The following is a 24,728-nucleotide window of genomic DNA, read 5'->3' on the forward strand; positions in this document are numbered from 1 at the left end:
CATACCTTGCGAAAGGTGTATATAACAACATTAAAAGTCCTGAAATACCCGCTGACCTGTTTGTCCACCATTTTGGAAAATGGCCACCAAACCGTTACTTTAAAGGTAATAACTGATCCTCACTTTTATAGCTATAACTCTCGTTGTATTTGCACTATTGATGTTATTTTTACTTCATTTGAATAACAAAGGACTACGCTTACAGACACTTAACAGTCTACTACACGTGGTGGAAATAACTGACGGATTAAAAAAAAAATCCCCAAACTTTCCCTTCTTCCGATTACTTTCTCTTAATCAGTTGACAATCCCGTCCTCTGAGAGTAGCAATTAAACTTAAATTAAATACAACATAATACGCAAAATATAGCCTCCAAGTTTCATTGGAATCATAATGATGGAAAAGAAATAACAAACATTTATACAACTGGTGTAGCAGTGTTCTATCGGAGGCCAGTTTACTCCTAATCAAAGGCAATTCATCTATGAGTCACCAAATTTTCTCTAATTTATCCATAGTAACATTTATAAGAAATAAATAAATTAAAAAAAAAAAAAAAAATCTGATAACGTGCACAGCCTACAGTAGTTCCAATTAGAGATGCTTTTACATTGTTTTCATGTACCCGAAATGAAAGACAATCATAATCGTAGAATTCGTTAATATCAGAGTGCCTCTTTCAGTACACAATGTTTCTGAAGGCATTCTGGGTTTTCAGTAACGATTATTACGTTTCAATAGTGTCTATGTTTGTATTTTCATCACGATTGATTTCCTTATAATAGGAATTGGTGCTACCACTGCCACTACAATATACACACAACAAGATACATATCAGTTCTATTTTTCTCTCTTAAAGACGCGTTCACATCCCATCTTGCGGCTAAAGTATATAAGTTACAATAGAGAGTCCAGACCTGGAGCTTTCACTGACATGGTTGGTTCCAAACACGTTTCAATCTTCTGCGGTCCCTTAAATTTGATTTGAGGTAAGCACTGACCTTTCAGCACCGTGCAAAGTAAGAAGAAACAAGGAGCAGTGACGGATTCAGGAATCGCAGTTTCATCGTTGAAAATACCGATTTATTTGTGTAGGTCTTTGTGTTTCTTCAGCAAGTGTTATGCCTTTTATTTTCCTTGGTGGCAAGGAGCTGATAATGTAGACATCGCACCTGTGACAGCATATGAAAATGTTAAATGTGTCTTCATGTTTCCAAGTTTTTCTGGTAATTTTCTTGAACTGAAGAATTTAGAAGGATCTTTTCCCCTGCCAGTTTTAATGAATGTAAGATCTATAAAGGTAACCAAGAAAGTTCTGTCGCTTCCTCACCCACTGCCTTCGAACATTGGTATGTCACCTAAGACCTAGCAAGAAGATAAAAAAAATAGTCCCATCAGCATCGACGACCTTCTGCCAACCTTCTGAAGGGCCACGATTCCAATGCGGTAGAACTTGGTGGGCCGTGAAGCGAAGAAGGTATCAAGTGCATTTTGCACCTCTATTAGAGATTTGAATTGGCGTCCCCTAAGGTGATTGTCCAAGGAATGGAACAGTTAGTAATCGGACGGTGTAATGTCCAGGGAGTATGGCAGATACAATAATGTTTCGCACCTAAGGCGTAGAATGGTGTCCCGCCTCATCCGAGCCACGAAGGGTTAATCGTTGTCCTGTAACACGAGGATCCCTTTGCGATTCAGAAGTTATGAGTTCAGAGTTTTGAGTTTTATTTGAATACGGCTCAATTGCTGACAGTACACAATTCCACTGATCCTCTGACCAGCTGGTGGCAGTTCCCGATGCACGATGCCGCGATCAGTCCACCAAACACACAGGACCTTTCTCTGGTGTAATGCTGGTTTCGGCTGTTTTGGAACCAGTACATGGAATGTTAACCAATGATGACAGCGCCATGGAGACTCGTACAGAACCCACTTCTCATCACATGTCAACAACCTGTCCAGAAGTGGCTCCTTCCTCAGACGAGGAAAAAAAAAGTGTGCTCGCGTTGCCTTCTGGCCCGGAGTCAAATTATGTGGTACCCCTCTACTCAACTTGTAGTGCATTCCAAATTCATGACGAAGCTGCCGAATGGTTTTTCCATTCACATTGAATTGTAGTCCCAGTTCCTCACATGTCTGACCATTGTTTCCCTCAATTGCAGCCTGAAGATCTTCATTTTGTGCCAGACCACCATAAAAAGTTACAGAACTTTCTTGGTAATTTTTATATTTCCTCACTTGATAATGAGAGCAAAAGCACAAGCAGACTAATATCTTCTCCTATAATTGATACTGGATGTGGCTGTTTGAGAGAGTTAAATTGCTGTACGCACAATCTGTGTATCTGCATCAACAGAGACTTGAAGAACACTGGTGCCAGCAGCCGTGAAATCCTTAGAAAGTATTTCAATAAATCTAGATTTGTTCTTCAGATTGAATTGAATTGAATTGAATTGAATTTCTCTTTATTTCAGCGGGCGAGGTTCAGCCGGAGGCTGCTCTGCCACAGATTCGCAAGGAACTTCTCTTGAGATGTGACAACTGGCATTGAAGAAGTAATAATAACAATTGGGGAACGTATTTTGACCGAACGCCTTATTCGCTCTATGCGTAGTCAAGGAGTAGTGCTTAATGAAGTTTTATTTTTATTCCGATTCTATCACTATGATTTCAATGAAACTTGGATGTTATATTATGTGTATTATGGTGTATTTAATGTAAGTTTAATTGCTACTCTCAGAGGACGAGATTGTCAACTGATTAAGAAAAAGTAATTGAAAGAAAGGAAGACTTGGGAATTTTTAAGAAATACCTATGTTGCTTTCCCCATGTGTGTAGTAGACTGGTAAGGTCTTTAAGCGTAGTCTTTTTGTTATTCGAATGAACTAAAAGTAACATCAATAGTGATAATGTAACGTGAGAACCAATTACCTTTAAAAACCACAATTTAGCGGCTATTTTTCAATATGGCAGCTAAAGCCGTCACTGGATATTTAAGGACTTTTTGTATGTTGTTACATACACCTTTCGCAAGGTAGGTGAAACATTTCAGCTTGTTACGATTTTTCCAGAGGTAATGTATAAGAAGACTAATCTTAAGAGGGGAAATTTTGGTGATTTTTAAAAAGGAATCCCTCCGTGATTTCCCGCATGTGGAGTAAACTGGTAAGAATAATACGTGGTCTGTAAGCGCAGTCCTTTTTTATTCGAATGAAGTAAAAATAACATCAATACTACATGAGTTATTGCTATCAAAGTGAGAACCAGTTATTACAATCAAAAACCTCTATTTGGCAGCCATTTTCCAATATGGCATCCACACCCGTCAACGGATATTTCAAATATTTTAGTATGTTGTTATATATATCTTCTCAAAAGTATGTGCAAAATTTCAGCTTGTTATGGTTTTTTCTGGGTTAATATATAAGAAAAGTAATTGAAAAAAGGGGAATTTTGGTCATTTTAAAGGGATATCTCTCCGTTACTTCCCGCATGTGAAGTAGACTGGTAAGTGTAATACATGGTTTGTAATTCTAATCTCTTGTTATTCGAATGAAGAAAAAATGTCATCAATACTGGAAACATGAGTTATAGTTATTTAAATGAGAACCTCTTAGTATCTTGAAACCACACTTTGGTGGCCATTTTCCAATATGGCGGCCAAACCCGTCACCGGATATTTCAGGACTTTTAGTATGTTGTTATATACGTCTTCTCAAAGGTATGTGCAAAATTTCCTCTTATGATTTTTTTCCGTGTTTAGCTTTTTTTTTTCTTTTTTGTCTAATTTGACTGGACTAATAGTCTATTTTAAGTTTCATATTCTTTCACTAAACTGTCTCTCTTTCAGTATGGTAACACTATCATATGACCATGCAGTCCAACATAGTCATCCATGTGCTTCTTAGTTACTTTTGTAGTTTTTAGCTATTTTTCTACTCGCTCTTCTTTTATCTTTTGATGAATTATTTAGCGAAAGGACGTGCGTACAATGAATTTTGCTGTTTTTAATGTGTGAGATTATATTTTCAGAATCTTCTAATTGATAATTCATATGACTAAATTCCTTCTTTATTGATTATACGTATTTCTTGCTATCTTATCGTCTATCTTAACACCTGAATTCTTCATAATTAAATTGAGCGAAAGCAAGTTAAATAATGAAGTGATTATATATTTGGTTGGGGGCACGGTAGCTCAGTGATGCCCTCTGTGCGTGGGGTCCCTGGTTCGATCCCCCGACAAGTAGGTTTGTGGTGGACAACATTGTGTCCGTGGTTTGTTTCAGGGTACTCCGGTTTCCTCTCACATTTCATTTAATCAATTCTTCCATCATTCATTTGCCTTAATCATCCGTCTCCTTTAACCTAAAGGGTATAATTGTGGGACGTTACACTGAAAAAAAAATCTCAGATATATTTAGTTAAAAAAAAAAGCTTTTTCGCTCTGCAACGATAAAGCCAATAATATGAAGTATGATGTATTTTAAAATGGAAAATATTTCCCATGGACTACAAAAAAAAAAAAAAAAAAGAAAGAAAAAAAAAAAAAATGGTGTTTTCAACACTTGAGCAAACTATGGATCCTACAGTGATTAGAACTCAGTGGAACTTGAGCTAAAAAAGTTGTTCGGTGTAGGTCATCTCGTCGAGATCTCGGAACCAATTGTCCTTGCATTTGGTTGTCTTAAGGATGTAACAGACAGTAACACGATGTTGGGCCATTCCATCGTCACGGGCAGGACATTTACACTACATTTTTGATGCTTTAAAGTTGCATATTTCTAAAAATACAACATAAATTCTGCTAATTGTATGATACATGAGCAGTACAGACTTAGGAGTATATGTAACTGATGTTTTCAGTATTTTTTTCTGTTTAGAGTAGAAAATATTAATTCCTAAACGTCTGTCACGGGCGGGGACAAAAAAGAGAAGTGACTAAAAGTAATTATATTCGTAATATTGAATTTTACTTTTGAGTGAAAAGGCTTAAATAATTTAAAAGGACGATAAGACCCTGTAGATCTTTATATTTAGGTAGTAATTTTTGTAGTTGGCAATGAATAAATTTGCTATTTAATTGTTGCGTTGGGGCGACGAGAAGATAAAATAAACTCTTTTTTATATAATTACTTTTAAGGACGGTTCAATACTAATTCAACATTCACAAGATAATTTATTTAAAATGTATTTATTAATATTTTTAATCTTTACAATTTTCCTCTGCTTCTTTATATTTGTGTATTTAGGTAGCTTATACTGAAAGCATAGTATTGAAGATACTAAGAAGAATTATGTTCCCTAAATATACTCCCTGAGAGAGCACTCTCCTTTTTACCACGAAAAGGTAATGTAATATTTATACTAAGGGGGTTATAATTATTTTAAATTAAGAGATGTTAACGGTACAATCCGCTAAAGATAAAGTTAGCAGCTTCTTCTTGATTATTCACATCTCCTTAGTTGGGGTGCGGAATACCCAGTAGTATCATTAACAGTGAAATGCCTCTTTTTGGCTTCAACTAACAAGCAGGGGTCAAGAGACCAAAGGTTCAGGTCGAAACTGAGTGCAATTGTTTGCTTCCTACTTATGAGATAAGTTGACAGCAACACCTTTTGGATGCAAACCAAATATTATATTTAACTATTATCCCATCTTATTAGTCGGCTCATGTTAGGGATCCTTGATTTCATTCATGATAAAGGCCCACTAGGAGAATTACTAAGAATGTTAATCTGACGAGAGATCAGGATAACGTATTAGTGCTGTTAATAGTAATTGTTATTGGGAGTAGAAGGGCAATTTCTACATCGAAGATGAGGAAGATTACAGCAATAAGGAAGAATCGTAATGAGAAAGGAATTCGGGCTGATGATTTAGGGTCGAATCCACATTCAAAGGGGGAATTTTTTTCTCGGTCATTAATAACTTTTTTGGAAAGAAGAGTTGAAATGGCTATAACGATTAAGCAAATAATAATAGTTAATAGACCAGTTGTTAAAATTGTATTAATTGCCTATTTCATTTGAATGATCCTTTTGATTGGAAGTCAAATATACTGCATATATTAAATAGGCTAACCTCCTCATCAATAAATAGAAATATAAAGGAATAGTCATACTACATCTACAAAGTGTCAATATCAGGCAGCAGCCTCAAATCCAAAATGGTGTGTAGGAGAAAAATGTGATAAAAGGTGACGTAATAGACAAGTGGCTAGGAATGTAGAACCAATGATGACGTGAAGACCGTGGAAGCCTGTTGCCATAAAGAATGTTGAACCGTAGACAGCCGTAGATGATTATTCTTATGTTTGGGGCTTAGGCCCAATGCACTTATCTGCCACCTTAGAAGTTTGTTAATAAGGGAAGTTCTGCGTAACTATGTTCTGCTGGCGGTAAGTTTTGGAATCATTCTAAAGATGTTGTTTGTTGATCCGAAAAGACTACTGGTCGAGCTCTCGCAAAGGCTTCTCACATAATAATTACAAGTACTAACACGGCGACGAAGGAAAGGAATGAGCCAATACTTGATACTATATTTCATGTAGTGTAGGCATCTGGATAATCTGAATATCGACGAGGCATCCCACTTAAACCTAAGAAATGTTGAGGGAAGAATGTAATGTTTACTCCTATAAATATTACTAGGAATTGAATTTTTAGTCATGTAGGATTTATTGTTGTTCCTCTAAATAGAGGGAATCAATGAATAAGTCCTGCTATAATAGCAAATACAGCACCCATAGATAGTACATAATGAAAATGTGCTACTACATAATAAGTGTCATGGAGAACAATGTCTAAGGATGAATTTGCTAATACAACTCCCGTAAGGCCTCCAACAGTAAATAGGAAAATAAAGCCTAAAGTTCATAAGATTGAAGGTGAGTAAGTTATTTGTGCTCCATGAAGTGTGGCGATTCATCTGAATACCTTAATTCCTGTAGGAACAGCAATGATTATTGTGGCAGCAGTAAAATAGGCACGAGTATCAACATCTATACCAACAGTGAATATATGATGAGCCCAAACAATAAATCCTAGGAATCCAATTGCCAGTATTGCATAAATTATTCCTAAAACGCCAAATGTTTCCTTTTTACCACTTTCTTGGGTTACGATATGTGAAATTATACCAAATCCCGGAAGAATTAAAATGTAAACTTCAGGATGACCAAAGAATCAAAATAGGTGTTGATATAAAATTGGATCTCCTCCTCCTGAAGGGTCAAAGAAGGAAGTATTAAGATTTCGGTCAGTTAGGAGTATTGTAATAGCTCCCGCCAATACAGGAAGAGATAAAAGAAGTAGTACGGCAGTGATTACTACAGATCAAACGAATAATGGCATTCGTTCTAAAGTTATTCCAGGAGTTCGTATGTTAATTACGGTTGTAATAAAATTTACGGCCCCGAGAATCGAGGATACACCAGCTAAATGGAGAGAGAAAATAGAAAGGTCAAGGGGGATACACAGTTCATCCAGTTCCTGCACCACTCTCTACAATTCTTCCAGTTAATAGTAGAGTTAATGAAGGTGGTAATAATCAGAATCTTATGTTGTTTAGGCGAGGAAATGCTATATCAGGTGCTCCTAGTATTAAAGGCACTAGCCAATTACCAAAACCTCCAATTATAATTGGCATAACTATGAAGAAAATTATAATGAAAGCATGAGCAGTAACAATTACGTTATAAATTTGGTCATCACCAATTAAGCTACCTGGTCGGCCAAGTTCTGCTCGAATGAGAAGACTTAATGATGTTCCTACTATTCCTGCTCAAGCCCCAAAGATCAAGTATATTGTACCAATATCTTTATGATTTGTAGAAAATAATCATCGTTGCAAGTAAAATTAAATTGGGTGGCCGAAGTATTAGGTGATAGATTGTAAATCTATTTATGGTTAATAAACCTCCTATTAGGTTTTATAGTCAATATTTATGATGTCGGACTGCAATTCCGGAGTAGTAGTTAATATATACTAAGACCTAAAAGGTTGCCTTTTATTTATAGCTTTGAAGGCCATTAGTTTTTTTAACTTAAAGTCTTTGTTTAAAGGATGTTGACAGTTAAAGGCAAAATAATTATGCCTCTTAATGAAATAATAATAAATATCGATCTAATTGATGTTTCTAGACTTTTTTTTCATTAAAGATGTTCATGTTTGATTATAGTGATTAATGATGAAAGCAGCATAAGCAATTCGTATATAGTAGAAAAGAGTAATTAGTGCTGTTATTACTATTAAGGTGAGAATAATAAATGATATTTGTTCAGCAGTTTTTATAATGATGATTCACTTAGGTAAGAATCCTAAAAATGGTGGAAGGCCTCCTAAAGATAAAAGACTAGTAAAGATAGCTAATTTTGTTGTTACAATAATTTTATTAGAGAAAGTTTGATTAATATGGAATATTTTGTTTATTGCAAAAAGGGTGACTGCTATTATTGAAAGTAAGGCGTAAAATAAGAAGTAGAGAGATCATGCTATGTCACTTAGCAGAAGGGCCATGAGTATTCAGCCAGTGTGATTAATAGATGAAAATGCTATGATTTTGCGTAGTGATGTTTGATTTAAACCTCCGATTGAGCCTACTACTAAAGATAAAATTAAGGTTAGATAGATTAGATTAGTAGGGTTTAAGCTGTAGGACAATAGGCCGAGGGGTGCTAATTTTTGTCATGTTATTAAAATAATACAGTCTATTCAGAGCATAGCCTCTATTACTTCGGGTATTCAGAAGTGAAGAGGAGCTGCTCCTATTTTAAAAAGTAAGGAAATAGTGATTAAATAATATGTAGTTTGCAGTCCTATATAAAGTAGAATAATTGCTATTAAAAGCAAGGATCTTGCAATAGCTTGTACTAAAAAGTATTTTAAAGCAGATTCGGTGTGACGTTGATTGTTGGTCTTTGAAATTAGGGGGATGAATGATAGGAGATTAATTTCGAGACCAATTCAAGTACCAAATCATGATGAAGAAGTTAAAGAAATAAGAGTTCCTAACACAAGTGTTGTAGAGAATAAAAGAGTTTTAGGATTAGTGAGCATTAGAAAAAGAAGAATAATCTTCATATGCGGGGTATGAGCCCACTAGCTTATCTTAGCTTATCTTTCTACGCTTTAGTGTACGATGCACGTTGATTTTTGATATCGAAGGTGAAAGTTTAATTCTTTTAGGTGTAATAAGAGTATATGGAAATACTTGATTTATCCTATCACGATAATCCTTTAATCAGGCATCTTATTATTTAATAATTATTTATAGAAGTATACGATAATTTAAATAGATGAGTATTGTGTTATAGTAATTAAATTTAGAAATATTATATAATAATATAATTAAAACTTGAAAATCTATTAAATCCTCTTAATTAACCTGAGATACCGGCTAAAGGTATATTAATAAGACTAACGTATCCAGAATATGCTAGTTTTTACAGCATATGTGTGAGGAGAAAATAAATATACTTGTATAGGATACAATTTTGTTTGAGGGGGGAAAAAAACAAAATTGTATCCTAGACAAGGGGGGAATAGGTTTTAATTAATACTAATTTTTATCAATTGGATTAAATACATAACTAATAATTATTTATTTTAGCGTTATAAGTTAATAATAAAGTATTATCCTGGCTTTTCTTCTCTTGTTTATCTAGTTGTACATGTAATCTTTCGAATAAGAAGTAGATATTATTTATCTTAAAGGTAAATGATGAAGTATAATTGGTCGCAGTACTTGGTTTTGTTTATTAATTAGTGTTTGAAGCAGTTAAGGTTTAGTAAGATCCGGCGAAATTCGTGCCAGCCGCCGCGGTGAGACGAGGGGGCCGAAGGGAAGAGTATTGACGGTTAAGGTGTAGTTATAAATTTAAGTTATAGGATTTTGTCTTTTTATTTTTAGGTGAAATTATTATTTAATAATAATGAATTCTATGTTTGAAGCTATGAAATTATTTGTTAAACTAGGATTAGATACCCTATTATTTTTAATGTAAAATGTAATACCTGGGTAATAGTAGTTATATTCTTGAAACTCAAAGGATTTGACGGTATTTTAGACTGTTCAGAGGAATCTGTCCCGCAATCGACAATCCACGATATATTTTACTTACTATTGTTGGCAGTTTGTATACCGCCGTAGTTGAAGGTATTAAGGAGAGATTAGGAACCTTCATTATCTTTATTGAGGAAGACTTCAGGTCAAGGTGCAGCTTATTGGTAAGAGGAGATGGATTACAATAGAATGTTTATACGAATTTTATTATGAAATCATTTAAATGAAGGTGGATTTGAATGTAATATTAGTTATATTGCTATTATGAGTAGGGCTCTAGGATATGTACACATCGCCCGTCGCTCTCATTTGTTTAGGTGAGATAAGTCGTAACATAGTGGGTGTACCGGAAGGTGCGCCTAGATTGAATTAATAACAAAATAGAGCTTGTTAGTTGAGCTTTTCGTTTACATCGAGGAGGTTTCTGTGCAATTCAGATTATTTTGATTGAAGAATATACTTATATATATATAATTTTTATATTGGAATTAAGTGAATCAACTTTAATTGATGTTATTGTATGGGGTATAGAGTTAATTTGTTGATATTATAGTTAATTAGTACCGTAAGGGAATGTTTAAATAAGTGAAATTTTGTTTGAAGGGAAGGAGACATGAAATGTTGTACCTTTTGTATCAGGGAACACTAAATAATATTATTATATAATTATTTCCCGAAATGGAAAGAGCTAAAATATTATGGTATTATAGGTGGCATACTATTTGTAAATTTTATTTTAGTGGTGAGATGCCTTTCGATTTCCATTATATCTGGTTGTGCAGGAATTGAATTTAATTCAGCCGTGGCTAGACTTTGTAACGGAATTGAAAAAAAAAAGGACTTTAAGTTTGTGAGCATTTAGATTGATATAAGAAAGTGGATTAAGTAGTTACCAGTTTAGTCGCTAGAGGTAGGCAGTGATAGATGCTTTTTATACGCATCAAAGACATAGTGACATCTAGTGGCAAAAGTTGGAACTAGTTGAACCGATGTAAGAGTACTCAACCTTGTGTCAGGTACATTTGCTGACAGGAAGTCGGAGTGAATGGAACAGTAATATTGAACTTAAAATGTGATTGAATATCGTTCCATTACATATCTTTCGGTGTGGATGCCCAGAACAGGAGTTACGTGGTATCGTAAGTTATAATTGTAATAGTCCATATTAGCATAGGATAATGAGAAATCTTTAATCATTCTTTTTGTGTTATTTTTCTTGTAATTTTTTTCTTTCTTTTTTATTCTTTTTCACATAGTTAACTTGAATGCTTAGTTTGATTGGGGATGCCTTATTATTTATGGCAATATGGGCTAGTGTATTGCGTATTAAGTGAAACTGGGAAAGTGGTATAAATACTTCTTTTGGACATTTAATTCTTTAAAATTAAAATTGAAATATAACTGTTAGACTCCGATGTTCATTAAAATGTAATGATAACTCTGCATCGAAAGATCAACGTTTCTGACGACGAATTTGTTACGAGAATTTTTCATGGTTATTGTTATCTTCGTTTAGTGATTTTGTTGTTGTTGAATTCATTTATGGCTTTTGTTAAAATAAATGTTACAGCAGAAACGTTCCTTTTTGATATTGAAACTTAATCTAACCAACATCCAACACATTTTGCAGCTGAATAACCGCATTGAACCAATTGCGATTTCCTCTAGTCTCTTTGAGGCCTCACGAGGAAGTAAAAATAAAGATTGGGGTGTACCCCCCGCAGAAATTAATTTTGTTACAAGCTTCCTGTCAGCAAATGTCGGTTATTGCTGTGTTGGATCGTGTCCCGGTATTATTACATGTGTTGGTTTGTGTTCCAGTAAAATATTTGAATATTGGTTCGGATCAAGATAGCGCAGGTTCGATCCCGAAGGGTAGGAGTGGTTGGTGCTATTACGGTTCGAGTCCTGATTTGTGGTACTTGGTTCGATGTCCCATTATATAAATTTATATGTGGTCGGTTGAATGTAAAGAGTACGTGTATGTTTCATTCCCTTACTTGTTGAAAAAAAAAGGATCAAACAAAATCGTTTCAGCTTTGGAAATAATACGAATATTTGGCTTTGAGAAAATCTGTTGTAAGGAATATTCGTTCCGATATACGTAGTATATGTAAATGGTTCTACTGTGTTACAGAATTAATAAATTATAGTGTGTTGTATGGGGGAAGTTTATGACCATTTTCGGCCTATCAATTAGAAATTATATATTAAAAAAAAATAAATCAGAATCATGAATTTTGCTGCTCGTTTTGGAAGAGAGTTCACAGGTTGGTCTCCTGTGTGTAATCCACCAGGGGGTAACGAGGTTCCCGTTGGTTCTCTGGTGCAAATTGACGATGTGCCCACCGCAGGAGCCAGGGGGGCCCCCCAGAATCGGGATGTTTCTGATTTGTTGGACTTCGCTGGCTGTGCGGTGCCACAAGTTCGTCCTTATCGTGGGTTGAATAAACCACCTATCACATGTAATTTCACAAAAATATTCTCAGAAAGCATTTATAAATCTATTGAGATGCAAATTAGCGAACTACCTCTTGTGAATGAAAATAGTGGTATTCTTTTATGTCAGTTCTTGTTGAAGGTAAACGAAATGATCGAAATGAAGGTTGCACCTTCCGAAGCAGTTTTAGTAGCTAGTTTAAGTAAATGTAAGAATCAAATGTTTGAAGAGATGCAGCGTTTACTTAATATAACAACTGATTGGAAGTATATTTCTGAATGCATTTTGGAAAAATTTATCTCACCTTTGGTTCGTACGGAATTTTACAATAGTAAGATGTTTAGAGTTATGAAAGAGCATGAATCCCTTCAAAATTTTCTTCGTGAAAAAATATCAGTGTTGCAACTATTGAATATGGAAATGTCAGATGTAGAATTTTGTCACACGGTCTCAAACTTAATCAAACCTGAGATTCGGGATTTGTTATTGTTAACTGGTTTGCCTAATACTGTTCACGAATTTTTAGAATTTGCGGAAAGTTATGAGATGAATAGGCGATATGCCCTGGATTATCAGAAAACAGTAAAAAATCAATATATTTCAAATACAGTAGTGCGTAACCTTACGAAACAAAATCGTGGTAGAAATTTTGGGGCAGGATTGGTTTGCAATGTATGTGGTAGTAGTAATCATGCTTGGAATCGATGTCCGTATAAAGGTAGTAACATTCGGGGAGATTCTATGTATTTGAACAATGAAAATGAGAAACAATATCATCTTTTACAAATGATGGTTTCCATCTGTCGAACGCCTTATCCGGCTGTTATTGATACAGGCTCAACTCTGAATTTATGCGCACGAACAGTTTTTGAGGAAATAAGTATGAAATGTCGACCTAAAGTTAAACCTGTAAAGTATTCAGTGACTGTTTTGGACAATGAGTCTGTAAACATCGAAGAAATGGTTGAATTAAGATTTTTCGTGAACAATTCTTGTTTTAGTGCTTGGTTTGGAATTATTGATCACCCTAATTTGAAATTATTATTGGGAATTTCGTTTTTAAACGAAAATTTTGCTCATATTGACATTCGAAATAAAACTTTATTTTTTGAGAAACTCAACAAAGAAGTTAAATTGACTGAATTTTATCAACATGATTCTCATCATTCGGATATATTTGTTGATTATTCTACAAAATTAAAACATTCTAGTGTAATTTCTAGAGGGGTTAATAGACAGAACAGTAATATCGGATGTCGTCCTAGAGTATGTAATACGACCGCTTCACTTCAGAACTCTATACATTGCTTCCCTGGTACAGCTATGCAATGCCCGGACCAGGTCGGTTGTTCATATTCTACTGGACATGGTTGTCAAGTTGAAATGGAGTTTAGTGGAAATGAGAGTAATGGTATTAGACCTGGATCGCGTTCTATATCTATGCAGCGTAGCTTCTCAGCGGCAGCGTGTAGAGGAAGAGGTTTTCATAGGTCAGCTGGAAATATTGGTAATCGTCGTGAATCAGCGGGGCGTTTTCGTCAAGGGACTTCTGTTATCAATTCATCCCGTCCATCAACAACATCGTGTGATGTGGGAAATAGATGCCCGTCTGTTCATCAGAGTAGTCACCATCTATCCATGATGTCAAGAGGTCTTGGAGCTTCAGAGGCGGAGCGTAATTTAGATGTCTCTCACCAAGCAAAAGTAGTACCATCTAGGAATTTTAGACGACAGTCAACTATTCATCGAGGTCAGCGTCCGTCTGCGGTACGCAGTGGTCATGAGTCTTCAGTGGAGGTGAGCAGTCATGGTTTGTTGAGTCAACCGTCAACAACATCTGATGGGAGCGGATTTCAATTTACGGCATCGGATGAACGATCAGCGTTACGTGATGGATATCATTCAGCAGTGGCGGAGTTCAGTAGTGGTGTTAATACTCAGTCGCCTATCATACGGAGGTTAGAACATCCTGAGGAATCAGTTCCAATGAGTGATCGTCGATTTCCAGTGATGCGTAGTGACATTGATTTACCTGATCAATCATTAAAACCCCCATTAACTAGTAACTATTCACAGTCAATTTTGCAGATAGATCGTTCAACTTCAGGTGTGGAGAGCAATGGAGGTGGTCCCAATCGATCTTCCCTAGGCCAAACAACATCGGGTGTGAGCAGAGAGATGGTTTCCGGTCAGCGTCAGCGTGCCAGATCTAGGTGGAGAAGGGGAAGTTCCAGCCGAACCAATGTTGAGACAAGCGTTCATATACCACGGCGTTCTTCATTTAGGCAGATGGATTCGGGAGATTTTTCCAGAGAGGTCCAGTTTGTGGATGAAGTTCCAGCTGGGGTCAGTGTTAACAATCCCACCAGATCAGAATTCCAGAATTCTCCCAATGAGTTGGAAGAAAATGGAAAAGGTAATGTTGATTTCTCTGTTGATATCATTTCTCCAAATTTAATACCTTATGTTGAAAAATTGTTTAATGAATTTAAAGATGTTATAACCGATGATTTAGGTATGATAAAAGATTATCAACATGAGATAGTATTGACTGATACTACACCGTGTATTACACAGCCTTATCCTGTTCCCAAACATAAATTGAAAGATATGGATAAATTTATCGATTCTTTAATAGAAAAAGGGGTTGTTGAAGAGATTAAAAGCTCACCGTTTATTTCTCCCTGTTTTATGATTTCAAATAGAGATAAATCGCCGAGGTTAGTAGTCAATTTCTCAGAAATCAACAAGCATGTGTTAATGACAGGATTTCCGAGTCCTCATGCGGAATCTATTATAGCTAACATTGGGAGACATCGTTATTTTAGCTGTTTTGACGTAAAATTTAGCTATTATCAAATAGAACTTCATCCTAGCTCTCGACCAATAACAGCTTTTGCCACCCCAACTAGATTACTCCAGTTTCGCAATTTACCAATGGGTCTCGTTACATCAGGCTTTGTATTGTCTAGCTTAATGCATAAAATGTTTAGGGACCTGCAAGGTGAATATCTAGATATATTTGTCGATGATATAATAGTTCATGCTGATAGCATTGAAAAACATAACGAGATTCTCGAAAAGGTTTTGCAAAGACTTCGGGAGAATGGTGTGACCATTTCTCCACATAAAACTCGTTTGTGTAAACGTAAAATAAAATTTCTTGGTTATGAATTTTCTGAAGGAAATATGTATATCGACAAAGAAAGAGTGAAGGTTATTAAACAACTTCCCAGGCCTAAAAATCGTAGAGCATTAGCGAAACTGTTGGGTTTTCTTTCATATTATTTGAGATTCTTGAAAGAATATGGAGAATTGTTGGGGCCTTTATACGAACTTAAGAGTCCTAAAAATACATTTAAGTGGGGTAAAGAGGAAGATGAAATTTTAGATCAAATCAAGGAAGCTATAATAAATCATGTCATTTTGAAGGTTCCGGATTTTTCAAGTCCATTTGTAGTACATGTCGATTCATCTTGTCGATGTTATAGCGGAATTCTTAGTCAGTATGATGATCAAGGGTTATTAAGACCGGTGATGTTTGCTAGTAAGTTAATTCCAACAACTGACTGGTCGAAGAATATTTTTGAACTTGAGATGAAATCTTTAATTTACTGTTTAGATAAGTTTGATATGTATTTGCATCATAATAAATTTACAGTATTTTGTGATAACGCCAGCTTAACATGGATTTTGAAAAATCATAAAAGACAGAGAAAATACGGCTCTATGATAGAAAAGATAAGTAAATATAATTTCAATATAATTCATCTTAGGAGTAAAAAGAACTTTTTGGCTGATTATATCAGTCGTATGTATAGTTTTGTTGATTTCGAACCTCCGGGCGATGATATTGTTGAGATTAATACTGTTAACAATCAAAATGTGCATTTATCCTTTATAAATTTTTGGAAATTGCCTCTTTTTAATAAACCTTTAGGAGAACTGCAAAGAATGGATCCAAAGCTAAAAGGTATAATTCAATCTATAGAAAATAAACAAACAGTAGAACCATATCTTATCCAAAATAATATTTTGTTAAAAAGGACGAATGGCAAGGTATATGGGGGACTTCGGGCTGTAATTCCTGACAGTATGAAAGAGAGTATCATTAAATTCTTCCATGAACAAATCGTCGGGGGTGGTCATGGTGGTCGGGCCAAGACCATCGCTAAAATTGCAAGCCGCTTTACTTGGGACAATTTGTATCAAGATATTGCTCAATTTATTCAACGCTGTGATATCTGCCAGCGGATAAAAGATCGAAATATACCTCTTTATGGTTCGTATTTTTCGAAAAAAGAAACTAAACCCAATGCTTGCTTGCATATTGACGTAATGGGTCCTTGGTTACCTAGTCATGGATATAAATATTTGCTAGTTGTCACGGATGCCTTTTCAAGGTTCGTTATTATTGAACCACTTAGAAAGATAACTTCTAAGATTATATGTGTCAAGTTGGATAAGATATTTTATATGTACGGATATCCAGCTCGATTATTGCACGATAATGCGAGTTACTTTAGATCTGATCAGTTCCGTCAATATTTGTTTAGTTTGGGCATACAAGACATTTGTACGGCTCCCTATTCGCCTTCTTGTAACTTCACGGAAAGACAAAATAAAAATATAAAGTTGATATTGAAGGCGTACATAAATCAAAACCAAACTAAATGGGCTGATCACATTTACAAAGTGCAATATACTTTGAACTCGTCAGAGAATTCAGAAACTCGTAAAACTCCTGGTGAGTTGTATCTTGGGAGAATAATGTGGAATCCTCTTGACGTTAAATGGATCATAGATCTTGGTGTATTGGATAATACACAAGATAAGGAAGAGATGAGTCAGAGGATAGCACAAAATATTGAAAAGGCTTGGCGTCGGAAAGAATCCGCATATAAGAAACGCCATATTCCGGTGACATTTGCTGTGGGTGATTCTGTCTTAGTGAAGCGTATGTTAAAGGCTTCGATCGAGCAGAAAAATATGCCGAAACTAAGTCAGAATTATGATGGCCCGTTCCAGATACTTTGCTATCCGACTAAAAACACTGTTTTGTTAAAATCTATGGAGAATCCTGATATTGTTATAAAAAGGAATGTAATGCATATAAAAAAGTATTATCCTTCTAGAGCTTCATAATTTGTAAAATTGAAAGAATTTAATGTAAATTGTAAAATTGCATTTAAAATTTCTATTCATAAGTAATTGAATCTTATTCATGAAAGTAAAGCTTGCCTGAAACACATGTAATAACCTTAAATATTGTAAATATGTAGATAGACATGTTTAATGTTAGATATTTTTATTATGTTTGTATACTGTGTTTGTTTGTTCAATCCTGCAGGATGTGTGTACTTGTCCATGCCTGTTCATGTCCCTGGGAATACATCGTCAGAAATGGTAGAGACTTTTTCTTCGTCATCAGTTGTATTTGGTAAATACTCTGGATCCTCGAGATGGCTGTCACATTTTCATCCTCGTAATGGAAAGGATTAGAACTCCATGGATCTCTGAATATTCCGGAATTAAGTGGGCCCATATTCAAGTAAGATCTTTGTTTAGGAAAGTGAGTGGACATGGTGAGTTGATTCTTCCAATTTTGGCATGCCTGATTTCAACAGAGACAGATCATTTTTTTTCAATTACCTTATTGTCTGTTAAATTATTTATACACCCTTGTGGGGGAATTTTGTAACGGAATTGAAAAAAAAAGGACTTTAAGTTTGTGAGCATTTAGATTGATATAAGAAAGTGGATTAAGTAGTTACCAGTTTAGTCGCTAGAGGTAGGCAGTGATAGATGCTTTTTATACGCATCAAAGACATAGTGACATCTAGTGGCAAAAGTTGGAACTAGTTGAACCGATGTAAGAGTACTCAACCTTGTGTCAGGTACATTTGCTGACAGGAAGTCGGAGTGAATGGAACAGTAATATTGAACTTAAAATGTGATTGAATATCGTTCCATTACATATCTTTCGGTGTGGATGCCCAGAACAGGAGTTGCGTGGTATCGTAAGTTATAATTGTAATAGTCCATATTAGCATAGGATAATGAGAAATCTTTAATCATTCTTTTTGTGTTATTTTTCTTGTAATTTTTTTCTTTCTTTTTTATTCTTTTTCACATAGTTAACTTGAATGCTTAGTTTGATTGGGGATGCCTTATTATTTATGGCAATATGGGCTAGTGTATTGCGTATTAAGTGAAACTGGGAAAGTGGTATAAATACTTCTTTTGGACATTTAATTCTTTAAAATTAAAATTGAAATATAACTGTTAGACTCCGATGTTCATTAAAATGTAATGATAACTCTGCATCGAAAGATCAACGTTTCTGACGACGAATTTGTTACGAGAATTTTTCATGGTTATTGTTATCTTCGTTTAGTGATTTTGTTGTTGTTGAATTCATTTATGGCTTTTGTTAAAATAAATGTTACAGCAGAAACGTTCCTTTTTGATATTGAAACTTAATCTAACCAACATCCAACACATTTTGCAGCTGAATAACCGCATTGAACCAATTGCGATTTCCTCTAGTCTCTTTGAGGCCTCACGAGGAAGTAAAAATAAAGATTGGGGTGTACCCCCCGCAGAAATTAATTTTGTTACAACTTGTTGTAGATTTGATTTTTGTAGTTTGCCGCGAGTAATAGTAAGGGGGATTTGCTCTTTACTTATATTATTTATAATGTGGTTTTATATTAAATGAAAGATGTGGGCTTAGAAATAGCCATCATTTGTAATTTTGTTATAACTTATTTGAGTTATTTATCATATTTTGTTACATTTAATTTATTACTGTACTTTTGCTTTGAATTAGTTAAGGTGATTTATAATGGTGTTATTAGTATATTGGAGAGGATGATTAAAGGAATTCGGCAAAGATTTCCTCCGCCTGTTTATCAAAAACATGTCCTTTTGTTAAAATAAAAGGTCTGACCTGCCCAGTGAGGCTTTAAACGGCCGCGGTATCTTGACCGTGCGAAGGTAGCATAATCATTAGTCCTTTAATTGTGGGCTTGTATGAAAGGTTGGACGAGTGGAAGACTGTCTTTATTCGTAATATTGAATTTTACTTTTGAGTGAAAAGGCTTAAATAATTTAAAAGGACGATAAGACCCTGTAGATCTTTATATTTAGGTAGTAATTTTTGTAGTTGGCAATGAATAAATTTGCTATTTAATTGTTGCGTTGGGGCGACGAGAAGATAAAATAAACTCTTTTTTATATAATTACTTTTAGATGGTATTAATAAAAAAAACTCAACTTTACTGTGTCACGGGCGGGACACATGGTTGTCACGGGCAGGACATCGTGTGAATCAACACACAAAATCTCAATAAGAATGATTTGAAAACTGAAATAAAATCGAAAATAAGTCAATTTCTGCTGTTCTGTTATATCATTGTACACAAACAATTCTATTTACTTTACTTGGGACTCGCTTTTATCACATAAAATAAAAATATATAGTACACTTATTTCTAACCACCTACACTTTAGGAAATGGTTTTATTTGCCCATTTACACCCACCTTGTTTGGAAACTTCGTACAAAACACTGTCTAACAGTATATAAAATAGGCGCTGGTATCCAGTGCCCGTTCCGTGGAATATCAGCGCCCGGGGCGAGAGTATACGACGGCGCCCCCGTAAATATGAGTGACATCGACAGACCAGCCGCAAAGCGTTATATGGCTGGCGCCATGCGTAAGAAAATTTTCAAAAATAAACCCTGCTTTTCCTTGATTTTGAGCACTATTTAATACTTTTTCCTTCCATTTTTATATATATCTTTTATTTTGAATTTTGCATCCCCATACTTTGACGCCCGAGGCCGACGCCCCGCTCGCCCCTTCCCTCCAACGCCACGGCACTGCTGGTATCACAGGTATTATTTGATTGAAAATTTCAATTTGAAATGCATGTAAGACACATCTTCAACAGTCTTGAAAATTTTACCGCAATCGCTTACGGTCTTCATACGAATTTCCTTGACTTCTTCGTCCTCTTAAACTGGGCTATGTGCGATAGTTGCATGTCTATGCTTTCTTTTTCTGTCCACTAGAGAAAAATTCCATCAACAAAAATGTTCCTTGTGTTATATCTTCAACAGCTGGCCTAACACAAGCCTTGTTAACATGCAAACCTATGTCGTCGCTCAGGATAGCTTCATGGGTTTCGGAATCATCATTTTCAGAATATGAATAAAAGTCTGTTAGGAATTTAAAAATTTTACACGGATGAAGTTCTGATTTAAAAGTTCGACGAATTACTCAATTTTCGCTATCAAATTGCAGAAAAAAAAAGTGTTTTGATTGGAGACATTCAATTGATAAGAGCTTTTTCCCGCCTTTTATTCAAAGCGTCTATTTTTTTAAAATTTTAATTTCTGCTAATGATAGTAGTAAAACAGTTATATATTCAAACGAAGAGCTTAAAGCTGCTACGAAATCAACAGCACATTCTACAGTTACTTTCTTTTGTTTCACAAAGTTCTATACTGGCCTTCTTGTACGTACTCCAATCCCATCCACTTCTCCCTTGAAATGAACAAAAAGGTGACACTAATGATAATGTTTATATGACTCTTATTTTACGTAAAAACATACTGACAGTAATAGATAATCCTCTGTTTAAGTAAATAATGTTCATGCTTAGAAAACTTTATTTTAGTACACATGGAATCATTTTCTATCATGAATAACCAATGTACACAAACTTTCCCACCAGTGGCATGCCCACTGTCACGGGCAGGACAAGTTTTCAAATTGAAATAAATCGAAACATACTATTAGCATTAGTCCAAAATTTTGTAAATGTAAAGTACACATGCAAATTGTTACTTCTACTAAGTACGAACCACATTCTCAAATTTAGTAGTTCAGCACAATAACTTTTGGTAGTTTTCTGTCACGGGCAGGACACTCAAGTTGACGTTTATATCTTTAATGATATTATAAACAATTTTTATCCTGTAAACACTATTTCAACTACAGCTTGTAGCAAAGAGAAGCATCTTGAATAGCTCGAAGTTACTTCAGCCAAACATGCACCAATTACTGTAAAATGTTGCCGATAACAAGAATAAAAAATTCCTCGCAGCTGACATGTTACAAACTCACAACTTAGATTTAAAATTTTACGTGAATTCTAAGTATAAATAAGTTTTTCTTTGTGGAAAAGTAAATTTCGTCCTATTTACTTCCTATATATGTAAAACGATTGGTTTTGACAGTTTTCGAAAATTTGGGTTCAGGCTCACTTTCGCGTGGAATGGCCCTGTTGCAGTGCCAGGAGAATGTGTTGGATATATTAGAGTTTTCCAACTAAGTCGGACAATAACACGAATGTCCTTAACAACATGTGCCTTTGTCTTAAGGTGTATCATTAGGTGTTCTCGGTACTGCTAAACACTACTTGAATAGTGCGGCGTTCCCAGGTAGTGTCGTGTGTTCACTGGTGCCAGATAATAAAGGAAGTAATCACGGAACTCTGCGTGGATACTTACTGAAGAAATTAGTTTTCGACCCTTACTGCAATTCACAGCAAAGTTCCGCTTCTCGAACTGCAACGCTAGAATCTAGGAATTAAACATACAAATTTGACAACAACGCATTATGGTGTTCTGCGTAAGTCTCTTCTCAAAATCTATTTCCTTAAATATAAATTAATTAAGTAATTAAGCTGAAACATAACTTTATCTTATAGTACAATATTTATAACATGTAACGTTTCATTGCGCAGTGGTTAAGGGAATGAGCTAAAATATGTACTGACTTCCGGGTGGTGATCTATCTTAACCTGAAGCAGAATAATACCTCTAAGTTTTCACAAACACTGGGTTCAAAGTTTTCAATCTTTCATGCACATATTTTAAGTGCTGCGAGTACATAGTTGTATGGATAACACTAGCCTGCAAAATTAAGGTCACTAAAAAGTGTTTAAAATACAATTGCTGATCTTTATGTATTTTGATATGCTAATTCCATAATTCCAAGAATAGCATTCATATTTCTGTATCACGTAAGGTTTCTTTATAAAAGAGTTATAGCTGCAAGGAAAAACAATTTTATATTCTTCTTTATGAACATACTTTATGAAAAGTTTACAGTTTGCTTTCAGGTTTCAAATAAAACTCGATCAAATATGTTTCCTAGTCCTCACATTACCTTTTTGTGTGAAAACTCCGTCTGATTGTGGAAGGTCTCTCTGCAGCATCCAACAGCAATCTGCTAGCATGTTGAACGTTCCATCTTCTCTGGTACCTTCGCTCCATATCCTTCATATTTGACGGAATTGGTCCTCCTAGTCGTCACTTACTGCACCTAGATTTTCCGAAAAGTATTCCAAATTTGATTTAAGGAAGTGCAGTTTTAAATTCATTGAACATCCCAAATCTTTGAATTTAACTAACATGTTTTCTACAATGAGTTTGAAGTTAAGATCCTTAAAGTTACAAGAAATTTTTAAACGACATTTTTTTTTTAAACGTATTCCAAGCTTCTTGTTCAGGTACGGCCATCGTATCATCCAACTCCTTATCTTTCATTAATTTTCTGATGTCTGGACCAATAAATACACCCTCTTTCGATTTAGTTTCTGAAAGTCTTGGAACTTTTCAGTCAAGTATCGAAAAGTTTAATATGCAGCGGCGGGAGCAGGATTCTACTAGAATCAGCTAAACTTTCCCGTATTATATTTTTACCTGTCTGTAGGAATGTTCGAGGTAGTCAAACTTTCTGGGTCCAGTGATGAGCTCTATCTCTACTATTCCGTTCGCAGGGGAACAATGGATATTTGGTGTAACCTACCTGTTGTCCTAGAATCATGGAAATAAATTTAAATCACTGTACATTGTTCAGCCATGTTCACTGTACTTAAGTTTCAGGAGGATTACAGATAGATTTTCGTAACATTCTTTTAGAAACACAGAGTGAACAACTGGAACTGTGGTGTACCTACTGCCATTATGTAGCAACACTGCTTTAATGCTTCTTTTCGAGGACTCGATGAACAGTCTCCAGTCCTTAAGCTTATATGATATATTCAACTTTTCCATCAATACAACGACATTGCAACAGTATAACAGTATTTCTTTTTCACAAAAGTAAGGAATGAAATCTCTTTTTCTAAACCAAGGAGAAGAAATACCTTGTGCCAAAATATTTTTTCCTTGAGTTGAGAATACAGTAGCTCTGTGCATTCCTTTGTGAGACCAAGATAAATCTTTAAATTCTGCCTGCGAAAATAGTTCAGGCTCCTTGTTTCCTGCAATAGCTTCAAATTCGTCTCTATCCTGATCATCATCTTCCTCAGAACTTTGGTTGATATCCTCTAATGTTTCCGGGCGTGTTGTAACAGGTATTTCAGAGCAATCCAAAGTAGGATGTCTTGCTGGAGGTAGATTTGGATAAACAATGTGTTTTTTTTTTAATTTTTGTATGTTGCATGAACAAAAATAAGTCATCAGTACGATTTCGGGGTTGTCTTCAGATCATAGACACCCAAAACGAAAAGGTTGTTTTGTGCACTTCAACTGGATAACACACTTTGTGGGGAGCACAGGATTTATCTTGGTCACCTAGTTTTATACCAAAATAAGCGAAATACACTTTTTGACAAAGTTCGTTCTGTTCTGTTGATGTTTCTGTACTATATGTTCTCCACAAATGTAACAAAACGAATCTGATAAATTTCGACAACGCCTTGGAATCATTTAGACCACTTCACAAACACTATGGGGATTTATAGCCCACTCCAAGCAGTGTTTGCATTCAAAGTCAATTCAACCGTAACATAAGTATACTTATAAACAAATAAACTGACAATCCTATAATAAGGAATTGCGTTCTTTACCATTAGAATTTCACAAATTTTAACAGTGGTGCCTGAATTTTGCTTAATAAAAGTAAATTTAATTATATCAAATATATGCGTTTCCTATACGTTTACCTTTTAAATTTGAAATTATATTATCACTAGTCTTCCTGCCATTTAGCGAGAACGTATTTAATGTACTCTCCACACAACGTTCAGAGAAAGAGTCAAAGCGTATAGCAAGATGTGGGTTTGTGAAAAGACCTTGCGTTATAGAGCTTTTCCGATTATTCCATTGAAATCAGCACCCCGAAATCTATAAGAATCATTTACTAGTTTCTAAACACTTTTTCCATCGCAGACTAGTGTAATCTAAGCAGTTGGCAGCAC

At 35.1% G+C, this 24,728-nt stretch overlaps 1 protein-coding gene across 1 annotated transcript; it reads left to right on the forward strand.

The window, feature by feature from the left end:
- The first annotated feature begins 10,925 nt into the window (after nucleotides 1–10,925).
- Nucleotides 10,926–19,635, forward strand: LOC145690385 (uncharacterized). Its single transcript, XM_081765219.1, has 2 exons — nucleotides 10,926–14,923; nucleotides 17,858–19,635. Exons 1-2 carry the CDS (start codon nucleotides 12,301–12,303, stop codon nucleotides 18,007–18,009), a joined length of 2,775 nt encoding a protein of 924 aa, XP_081621345.1. The 5' UTR covers nucleotides 10,926–12,300; the 3' UTR covers nucleotides 18,010–19,635.
- Nucleotides 19,636–24,728: the final 5,093 nt, after the last annotated feature.

Source organism: Thermobia domestica, chromosome 7 (assembly GCF_964235325.1).
Source record: "Thermobia domestica chromosome 7, izTheDome1.hap1.1, whole genome shotgun sequence".
In the NCBI taxonomy this organism is placed as follows: Eukaryota; Metazoa; Arthropoda; class Insecta; order Zygentoma; family Lepismatidae; genus Thermobia; species Thermobia domestica.

Coding starts and splice junctions, on each gene's coding strand:
- LOC145690385 (XM_081765219.1), top strand. CDS start 12,301: ATGAATTTTGCTGCTCGTTTTGGAAGAGAGTTCACAGGTTGGTCTCCT. Junction 14,924..17,857: donor GTTGGAAGAAAATGGAAAAG/GTAATGTTGATT, acceptor TCAATCCTGCAG/GATGTGTGTACTTGTCCATG.